General features: G+C 38.2%; 1 protein-coding gene across 3 annotated transcripts in view; it reads left to right on the forward strand.

The window, feature by feature from the left end:
• MYB (MYB proto-oncogene, transcription factor) overlaps window positions 1–10,415 on the forward strand; it is a 33,141-nt gene extending 22,726 nt beyond the window's left edge. For all 3 annotated transcript variants that reach the window (XM_032844798.1, XM_032844799.1, XM_032844797.1), the window contains one exon: window positions 10,108–10,415. In XM_032844798.1, the coding sequence (XP_032700689.1) occupies window positions 10,108–10,224 (117 nt within the window). In that variant the 3' untranslated portion in view covers window positions 10,225–10,415. The remainder of the gene's footprint in view (window positions 1–10,107) is intronic.
• The last annotated feature ends 301 nt before the right edge of the window (window positions 10,416–10,716 follow it).

Consider the following 10,716-nt stretch of genomic DNA (forward strand, 5'->3'; position numbering starts at 1 on the left):
CAGTGTTATGTGGCTAAGCCGTGCTCCTGGGTTTTAATATCAAAAGAGATTTCCCTTATAACCCTGAAGTAGGTGTATGTTGATGAAATACAGCAAATGCCAAATTAATCCTGAGCCAAATGTAAAAAATAATGCAAATTTACTCCCCTAAAGTATTTAAAGCAGTTCCCAACATTAAGTAGCCCAGCATCCAGCCACCTGCAGAGCCCTCCCCTCCATCCCTCTGATCTACCCTGAGGGAAACTTCACAAACCCTAAGGTGTATAGAAAACCTAGAGTCAGAAGTGGAAAGTGCTATTTGTACTGTGAGTTAATGGCACCAGAATAGGTTGGTGTGCTTTGAGAACTTGTCTTTTTTTTTTTTTTTTCCCTCTTAAGGGTTTCCCCATCATTGTGGTAGGTTTTCTCCCCCCAAATTGTGAGAATCTTAAAACTTCCCCTTTTCAAGGATTGGTGATATTTGATATTATTTTTTAAGTAATACAATACAGCTAGAAGGGCTGTAGGCACATTTTGCTTCGTAATCAGATTGTTTTCCTGTGGCCTCTATCTGATCCAGCTGCTTTGGTGAGAGACTGACGGTTGACTGGAATATAGGACATAGAAGAGGGAAAGCCAGGGTGTGGGGGGCTTCTGGAGTGTTCCTGAGTCAGTCAGGCCTGTGTGTCACCAAGAACTGGGACAGGAAGAAGAGAACAAACTCCATTGAGGCCGAAGGGGGCCCAGAAAGCAGGTTAGAAGAATGTCAAGGCGAAGGTCAGCTCTTTCAAAATTTTACCTAGACTGATCCTGGCTCCAGAAAGGCAATACATTCTTTGTTTTTATTTCCATCTTCCTTCCAAAATACTTGGCCCTAGGTTTCCAGAGCCTAGAATTTGACCATTGTTGTTAGTACAGTAAGCTAGAGTAAATCTTATATATATTTTATAACCTAGTCTGGGATTCAACCTATATTTACAGTAGTACAGAAAAAAGGCATTCTGAATTTCAGAGAGTGAACATGTAAGTATATTTGAGGACAGTTATGATGATGTGAGTAACTATCATTGGGTAAGTTGAAAACCCCAGGTTACTTTACTAAAATTGAATCCTAAAAGCTCTTGGGCCTAACTGAATAGTGTTTGGCCAAAACCATTAGGGCTGAACATGGAACTGATATAAAAGATATGTTATATAAAATTGGCAAGTTGTCAGTATTATAAAAAAGTAAGTTGTCATATTTTTTAATCTTATATGCTATTGTATTTTTTAAAAAATGATCAGTATGGAACTTTATCGTTAATGTAGTTATATATTATTTAATGGAAATAGTAGTTATCTTTGAGACTCAAAATTAAGTAGAGCCCTGTTTCATTAATCTATATTTTCTGCCATATAAAGGAGTCATATTTGGCACTCTACAGATTCTAATATCTGTATAATGGGATTAAGCCATTCATATAGATCATGTAGTGAAGGCAGTATTTGTCAATTCCGCTAAATGAAATAATTGAGATCTGGAAGTTAATTTTAGAGTCAGTGTTTCTATCTGCACTGTATGGTTTACTGATTCATATTGCTTAATATATCTTAATAACCTGCTGTAATAGATAACTAATTCATTTTAAGAAATACTCATTAAATGAATGAATAGTACACACCAAGAATTTCCATTGTTTTGTGTCTTGGAGCTCCAGCTTCTGATACCATAGAAATAGGCGATTTCTAAAATGTTTTAAACTTCTGTGATAATATTGGGAAATTCATCAAATGAATCTCAATATTTAAGCATATATTGTTTCTATTTCGTGTAGTCCCAATTCAACAATATTTGCATAGGTTCTTATGCAATTTGGTAATTTTGTTTGTTTAGGACATAATACTTTATCATATATGTCCATTGATAATTCAATTTGACTTAATTAGGCAGATTGCTCGGGAATAGCATTACTGAACAAATGCATTTCTTACATGCTCTGGCTTTTCAGCTTAAGAGTACTTTATATAACCTAAAGCTTTTGTACTTAAAATAAATCACATATTGAATGGGATTTTAGCCAAATAGTCTTGATATTTTTATTGTAGTGTTTTTAATTAAAACAACTAGATATGATTCCTAAAAAAGTTGAAAATTTGGTACTTTTAAAATATAAAATATCTGCCACTTATATAGGGCAATTGATTGTCTATCCACCCAGTAGTCTAGGTAACTTAGACACAAGAACAGTTTATTGAAGACTACAGTAATTCTATGTTCTCTCATTTCAGTTTTAATCATCCCTGGCTTAATTATGGCAATAACACTTTAGGCAGAGCAATTACTATTTTTGAGGCCAAAATACTGGACCTTTGTGGTTCTAGCTTCTAATGTACATAGAAATGCACATGTTTATACATAATTTTGTATAAGTTACATTTGATATTCTAAAACTAGAAATGCAAGAAGCTGTGAGTTAGACATTTTATTATGTCAAGTTTCAAACATACATAGAATTATAGAAAATATTGATTTATATTTGACAATTATTAACATTTTGCCATATTTACTGCATCTATTTTTTATCATGTGTTAAAATTCCAGACAGTACAACATTTATTCATTTATGTACTTCCAGATGTATCTCTAAAAATGTTTTTTCATATGACCTAATACCGTCATCACACATTGTTATTTATGATAATTCCTTAATATTCTAATTCTGAGGCTGTATTTAAATTTCCCCCATTAATCCAAAAAAGACTCTTTTTATTTTTCTAATCAGAAATGAAACAGTTTCACACAGTGCATTTTGTTGTTAAGTCTTTTAATCTCTTTTAATCTCTAGACCAATGTTGTCCAGTAGAACTCCTACAGTGATGGAAATGCCCAATATGCTGTTGTCCAGTATGATAACCACTAGTCTTATGTGGCTAGAGCACTTGAAATGTGGCTAATGCCACTGAGGAATAGAATTTTTTATTTCATTTAATTTATACTGCTATAACTTAATAGTCATATTTTTTTGCTCTCTTCCTGGAATTAACCATTCCCCCCAAGAGCTCTGATCCTTTCAGTGGAAAAAGGTGTATAGAGACCAAAATCAGGGTGCTAAGTATGTCCATGTGTTATGTGGGTTGTCATTGAGAAGCAATGAATTTTAACAACTCAGAACTCCGAGTTACGATCCATAAACTATAATGCTTACATAGAGGCTATATTATCCATTAGGCACAAATAATGTTCTTTTTGTTTTTAAAGTTATTTATGCTCAGCCTTCTTCCAAAAGGAATTTGTGGCAGCTGCACAATATTATAATTGTTGAATTTTTTTTCTTTTTAAAGGTACTTTAATTTTACATTGTACCAGTGAACAGGGACTCATAATAAAAATGTTCTGAGACATTTTTGATATTTGTGTCTCTTTCCTGTAGCCCAGAATATGTGAGATCTTCATGTTAGACAATTATACCATGTTTTTCCCTCATTGTATGGGGGTAGAGGATGGAGTCTAGAAGGTTATAAAACTATCTAATTTGGGGAAATAAAATTTGGCTTAGAAAGCTTGCAGTTTGGGACACACACGCATGAACGCAAAGCTCCCTCATCAACAAGGAGAAAAGAGCTACCTGTTTTCTTCAAAATGCTTTTAATTAGCTTTACATTTTGAAATAAATATATTATGCTAATAAACATTTCTTGAGGTAGACATTTTCATTGGCAGATCTGAAACTGTACTTAAGTTATAAGCCTTCTGAACTTCTGTATTTTTCTCTTAAATTATAATTTCCCTTTATTCCTATTTAAAACCCAAGTGTAAAAGATATGTTCATATGCTGTTTTACTCACTCACTTTCCGCTTTTTTTCTAACCACAGAATGACAGCTTTAAATTTTAATTTCCTGACTTGGCTTGTCATGGCCTTACTTTTGTAAAACAGTGAATTTAGTTTAAGTGACTTTCTCGGGCCATTATTATTTAAACACATTTACACAGCATTGAGGAATCTTAAAATATTATTGCAAGTAGATGAGACTCACTTTTTCAGTTCCATGTATTTTTGATTGCTCCTATCTTTATATGAATTGTTAATGAATTTTTTTTAAAAACAGGGCAAATCCTTTTTGTATGATCGGCATTGCTGAAGAGCACGATAAACTAGCATGCAGACAACAGGAACCTGGGGTCTGGTCTAGACTCCACCATTTTCTGATTATGTGATCCTAATTCATTAACCTCTTCAGACCAAAATGCTCTTGTCTATAACTTGAGGACTATAGTATGTCCTCCACTCATCATACAAGGTTGGTAGGACGATGAAATGGAGATAACTTTGCTTTCAAAATGACAGCACAACTGCCCATGGACATTGGTGTTATCTATTATTAGGCAAAGGCTGTACACAGTCTCTGTCAGAAAGAGGCAAGGAGGCCTCCCTATGGCCAGGGCTTCTTGCCCTGTGGTGTACTATTTCCTCTAGCACATTCTTTCTCATTCCTAGTTCCACTCTTGCAGAGAACTATGTCAGTGGGTCACCCAAAGAGAGAGCTGACTCAACTGATTCCTGAAATAAAAGTAGTCAGAGCTACCTTTGGTATGATGGAGATGAAACAACTGTTTAATTGGTTTTCTCTATTTTTCTGCTTCTTGTGTTGGCATGTCAACAGACATGGAAAACAATCTGTCTACACACGACATAGGTCTTTCTGGGTATTTCTTAATGTACTGTGGTGTTGTTGACCTGCTCCTTTGGATACCTCTGTACTCATTTGGTTCTCCTTTGGGTCACTTTTTTCCACTTGCCCCAGCAAGTATTCACATAGTCGTTGGTAGTACTTCAGTGACCTGCTTTCTATATAGGTTTTAAATTAAGCAAGTTGGCCATTATACAGCTTTTGGGTTGAACTAGAAAAGGCTGAATAAGGAGGGAAAAGGATATCAAGCTCAAATTCAGAATGCTCTGCCCCAGTCATTACAAGACATGGATTTGTTTGTTTGTTTGTTTTTGTTCACCTTAGTAAACACTATGATGCTAACTCTTCCTCGGGCCAGCAAAGATAGAATTGCTTTGGAGAAATTTGTCACTTGTCTTAATCTTAATAGTCTGAACTAATATGTGACACCCTAGCCTATAAATGTTTGCAAAGTCTATAAACATGTAAGATGGAACGATACCCCTAAGACATGCAGGAAAAACTCCAAACTGGGAAAAATTATAGTTACATTAGCAACAGTTAACTTGGGTTTGGGTGGGCAGTGGAGGCACAGGTGGATGGGGCAACTTCCAATCACTGCCTGGATTTTTAATTCCCTAACTTTTAAGGCTTTTTTTCTATGAGAAGTTAAAAACCCTGAAGTTGGGGTCATTTCACTGTTTTGTGCAGACACTGGGAGGCGTTCATGTGTGGGAGAAGTTGACCACTGACCTTACCTTAGTGACATTTCATCTCTGGTCCATCCCTGACTTTCAAGATTCAACAGTTTTCAAGATTTTTACATTATGTAAATAATGTAATTTATAATCGATACATCTTTAAATGATGCCCTTTGGGGAAGGAATTTTTGACTTTTAGAATTTTAGTCCAGAGCAAGTCTTTTCTTCAGATGGGTTAAATAGAATAATCGGATAATTCTTGTTCTTACTTGTTAGGACACCTGTTTATTATTTAAAAACAAGATGAAAGAAAAAACAGTACTGCCTCATGAGTTGCTTTGGTTTTACAAAATCATTTTTTTATGACTGGTGCAAATTTTTTATTAGGGCTCTGAATTGGAAAGCAAGTAGCTTGCCAAGGTTTTTAAACATCAGCTATTGTGTGAAGTTGCAGTGTGAATATAATAATGTTCAACATGATGAAAAAACCTATATTCTAAAGGAAAACAAGAAGACAATCTAATTCTGACAGAAAACCACCTGTGGACATGGTCTTATCTCATTTTATTTCTTCTGTTTTCCACAAAGGATCCAAGTATTTATTTCAAGTGCCTTAGCAGGATATCCCAGTTAAAGCTTTGACAGTCTGTTTACAGTTCACTTCTGCCCCGAGGACAATTAAAGGCCCATCACAGGATAAACAAGGTGACTCTCAGGCAGGAGGAGGAGGATGTGTAGTAGGATTATTAATGTTGAAATGAATTAGCATTGAATGACAGGTCTGCATTAACACGAGAATTCTTGTGCAGAAATCCATAATTCTAATCAATCCTTTAGTGTAAAGGAAGCTAAAATTCAAGACGGAATAAAGGAGGCACAAAGGTATATATGACAGCAGTAAAAAATATTCTTCTAGCATGAAGACATTTAATCCCCCTTTGTCAAAACTCTTCTGTTTGCTTGAAAAGTTGGCCAAGGGCCACAGGGCTTCAAGGTAGGGAGAGGGAAGGATGAGGTAAGGAGAGAGACGAAGCAAAAGAGGAGGCCACTGTAATTTCAGCTGTTGGACCTGAGCACCTCTTCTCTTACCTGAGTACCGGTCCCTCTGCTCTTCCGTAACTCTCACCCTGTCGGTCTGTGTCTGCTCTAACCAGTTTTTTCATTCATTGTTGTAAGAAGTACTCACACCCACAGAAAAGGAGATGCCCGCTCATGGTGCCCATTGGCTTTTCTACACACAGTGGCTACTGGGTCCTGGTGTTTGTCTGCACCAGGAAAGTCATGTGTTCCAACCATCTTGCCCTCCCCGGGCTTTGAGCTACAGGGCTTATACGCCCTTGAGATGCTCCATTTTCTGGAATTCGATTTGTTTCTTGGAAAATTCTGTTTTGACTTAGGAAAAGCTGACTGAAAAATTTCCTTAAAACACTAATTAAAAATATAGGGTACCTTTTTATTATTGATTTTGTTTTAAATATCTAATCCTGGAGAAAGAGCCAAACATGGATAAAGTGGTGAGCCATGTAGGGGAGCCAATAAGAACACAGTCAAATTTCAAGAAGATACATAATTTACATGTTTAGAAAAATTAAGTCTATATTTACTGAAGCACAGCTAAGAAAAATTCTTTAAAAATTTTTTTTAATTTAAATTCAATTAATTAACATATAATGGATTATTAATTTCAGAGATGGAGGTCAATGATTATTCAGTCTTGTATACTACCCATCACGTGTCCTCTTTAATGTTCATCACCCAGTTACCCCATCTCTGACAGACCCCTGCCCTCCAGCAACCCTCAGTTTATTTCCTATGATTAAGAGGATTTTAGGGTTTGTTTCCCTCTCTGCTTTCATCTTTTATTTTTTCCTCTCTTCCCAGACAATCCTCTGTTTTGTTTTTTAAATTCCACCTATGAGTGAGATCTTATGATAATTATCTTTCTCTGATTGACTCATTTTGCTTAGTATAATACCCTCCTGTTCCATCCACATCGTTTGAAATGGCAAGATTTTTTTTTTTTTCGGATGGCTGAGTAGTATTAAGTAGAAAAATTCTTCACCAGAGAAAAATAGAAACATTTGTCCCTGTTTCTCACTTTTCTCTCCAACCTCACCTTTATTCCCCCTTCCCCTCCATCTGTTTGTATGGATTCTCTCAAAATAGGTATTTTGGGGTTTTGTGTGTGTCTTATGTGATTTGGGATTTACATAGAAGATATTGGCATATGAAGGTATTTCCTTCTGTAGCCTCTTCACTCACTTGTTTTTAAGACCCATGCCCTTGGTTCTGAGCATTGCGCAATCCTTCATGTAGACGTCCGCCATATTTCCCTCTTCGGTCTGGAGTAGTGACAGGTCACACAATGGCAATGACAAGCGATGCTAACTCAGTCACTGAAACAGTAACATCAACTTTTCTTAATTGGGCTTCATGCCTCAATTTGGTGTTTCAGCATGGCACTGAACAATTTAGCAACAACATGTAAACAGCTGACTTAATTGAAATATGGAATTTGTATGGACAGATACACACCAGAGAAACATGTGTATTTAATCTGCTTATTTGAACCTGGAGAACCATCATTTATTCAGAACTATTTCAAAGGAATACTGTAACTACTCTGGTGATTTTGTTTAGGAAAAGATTAAATGTGACCCAAGGCAGAAGTCAGCTCCAAACAAACACTTGTCATCCTTGTGATACAGAACTCCAGGAAAATATTATGATAATCTATCTCGCTATATAGTATTTCAGGGTAGGTGCTGAGCTTCTGAGCCTTCAGAGCAAACGTGTGTAAACTTGGACGATGCCCTTTGCATTAGTGGTGAGACTGAGTGGCAGGTGGGGCAGAAGCCAGGAAACCAGTTTTGTGTCCTGTGCAAGCTCCCAAGTTAGAAACATGGCACCGTAAGCCTTCTGTCACTGACACTTTGTTCCAGCCACGAGGCTAGGAAACCCCATCACTGTACAAATGCCACGTTCATTCAGAATGTTTCCTCTTTGCTACAAAGCCTGATGATTTTGACCTTCACTCTGCCCTCCACCCCACCATCTAAACACTTCTTCCTGCAGTCCAAGACCTCACTGGACTGAACCCGCAATTTTCCACTGTTAAGGACGCTAATGGCAGGGGCGTCCTACACTCTCAAGGGCCTAGACTCAGCCCAGCTTCACTACTTCTTAGCTGGTTAACCTTGGGGATGTTGCCCACATTCTTTCTTCCTATACCGTTGGCCGGTCTGCAAAACAGGGCCACCGATCCGCCCCTGTGCCTCTGGCAACCTGTGTGAGGATGACGTGCGTGAGATGAAAGACGGAAAACGCTTGGAAGCATGGCTGGCTCATGGTGACCCTTGCTAAATGTTGTCACCAAATCTGTCTGATCTTCCTCTCTTGCAGTCCCTCCCATAAGCAGTGTACAAACTGCAGCTTCCTGGTTCTTTTGAGCTATTTCTCTACCCAGGGTACGTTCCTTTTTTCTCTCCTGCCCATCTTGTCCTTTCCCTGGCAGTGTCTCAGTGCACCATCCCCCCTTCACCTGGCCCCACAAACCTCACATGGTGCCTCTTACCCCACCTGGTTCCCATGCATTCACTTTGTCCTCTACAGGACCTTGGAGGCTCTAAAAAGCAGAGGCGTTTTTTTGGCTGCTTCTTTTGTCCCATGGAAAAATCCCTCTTGGGTGTCCATAGTGGGAAGAGTTGGGCTTTTCCGAAACCACTGGTTTAGTTTTGAGCCACAGACCCCAAATCTGCTTGTGTTTCTGGGTCCCCCTTTGCGGTGATGGCTAGAGAGCTCAGGCACAGGCTTGAGGCTGACACCTAGCTGGCATACTGTATTTCATGACAAACGTTTTATGTACAAATATCACCCCATCGTCGTGTTATTTATTTTTTCCATATTTCCCCATGACCCTGCCTCGGCTACTGTTTAATCCCTGTTATCTTATATTTATTTTGTGAGCATCATAAATCCTTTCAGGAACAAAGTAGAGCAAAACAGTATGTATTTCAGTTGGAAGCAATATGGAGGGAAGGCAAGGTCTCAGACTGTGCAGGAAACAAACCTGGGCCCAAAGCCACTCCGCTCCTCACTCTCGGAGCGGCTTTGGGCAGGTTATGTCCACTCTCTGAGTCTCCATTTCCTGCCAGTTTGAAGAGAGAAAGAACCTCCCCCTCAGGGTGCTTGTGCTGGTCAGTGAGATCTGTGATGTGTTGAACACCAGACCTGGATGTTGATGCTGCCTAGTAAATCTTTCAGCGTGTCTAGCCTGGTGAACAGAGATTTCTAAATTAATTGATATTTCACTGATAATACAAAATACATACTATGTTTAGTAGTGAGTCGATTCCAGGACCTGTGGGAGCTTTTTATCTCAGAGAACTGAAGCCCTCACCAGTTTGCATAATGAGTAAATGCCCAGAGAGACATCTTAGGTATCTGGGAGGATTAGGCCCATTCCTGTCTCCAACTTTGCAAAAATCACCCTAATTGACAAAAGGCGCTCAAGGGCCAAGAAGCAACTGTAGCTTATGATCTTGTCTGAAGTGGGGTTTCCTCTCTCTTAGCAATAAATGATTTCTGATCATTAATATCCCTTCAGAACACTGGAGTCCCGTAAGTCAGATTTTATCTGACAAAGGCTCCCTGGTATCCCCTCTTGCTGTCTGAGGGTCAGAATTCCATTAGCTGGCCTTGCTGGGACTGGGAATCCTCTGGGGCTGAAGTATGGGTCTCCTGTCTAACCTTGCCATTGGCCTCTTTCCCCCCATTAGCCTTGTGGTGGTGCCTGGGAAGCTGCCTCCTGTGGAAAGACGGAAGATCAGGTGACGGCTTCTGGTCAGGCTCGGAAGTATGTGAACGCCTTCTCAACCCGGACTCTGGTCATGTGAGATGTTTCTAGACAAGCATTATGGTTTTCAGAACACTTCAAGTTGACTTGGGATATGTCATTCCTTTACATGAGACTTTTCATGAATGGGAGAAGAGCCTATTTTTGTTGTGGTACAACAGTTGAGAGCAGCACCAAGTGCATTTAGGTGGATGAAATCTTCTGGGATTTCACCCCACAAAAAGGATTTTTTAAAAATAAATAAATAAATAACAGTCTTACCTAAATTTTTAGGTAATGAATTGTAGTCAGTTTAATATCTTAATGCAGATTTTTTTAAAACATAAAGTGATTTATCTGTTTTTTAGAGGACCAATGGACCAGTATTTTTTTTTCCTGTGATGAGGTTTTTGAAATTTTACGCACACACACAAAAAAGGTATTCCAATATATCACTTTTCTCAATCACTAAACACAATGCATTACTGTAAATGTTGGCTTAATACCATGGGATCTTTAATCAAGATTGTAAATGCTCATTTATGGTTAATAA

The sequence above is a fragment of the Lontra canadensis genome, unplaced genomic scaffold (assembly GCF_010015895.1).
Source record: "Lontra canadensis isolate GAN:19392208 unplaced genomic scaffold, GSC_riverotter_1.0 scaffold156, whole genome shotgun sequence".
Taxonomy (NCBI): Eukaryota; Metazoa; Chordata; class Mammalia; order Carnivora; family Mustelidae; genus Lontra; species Lontra canadensis.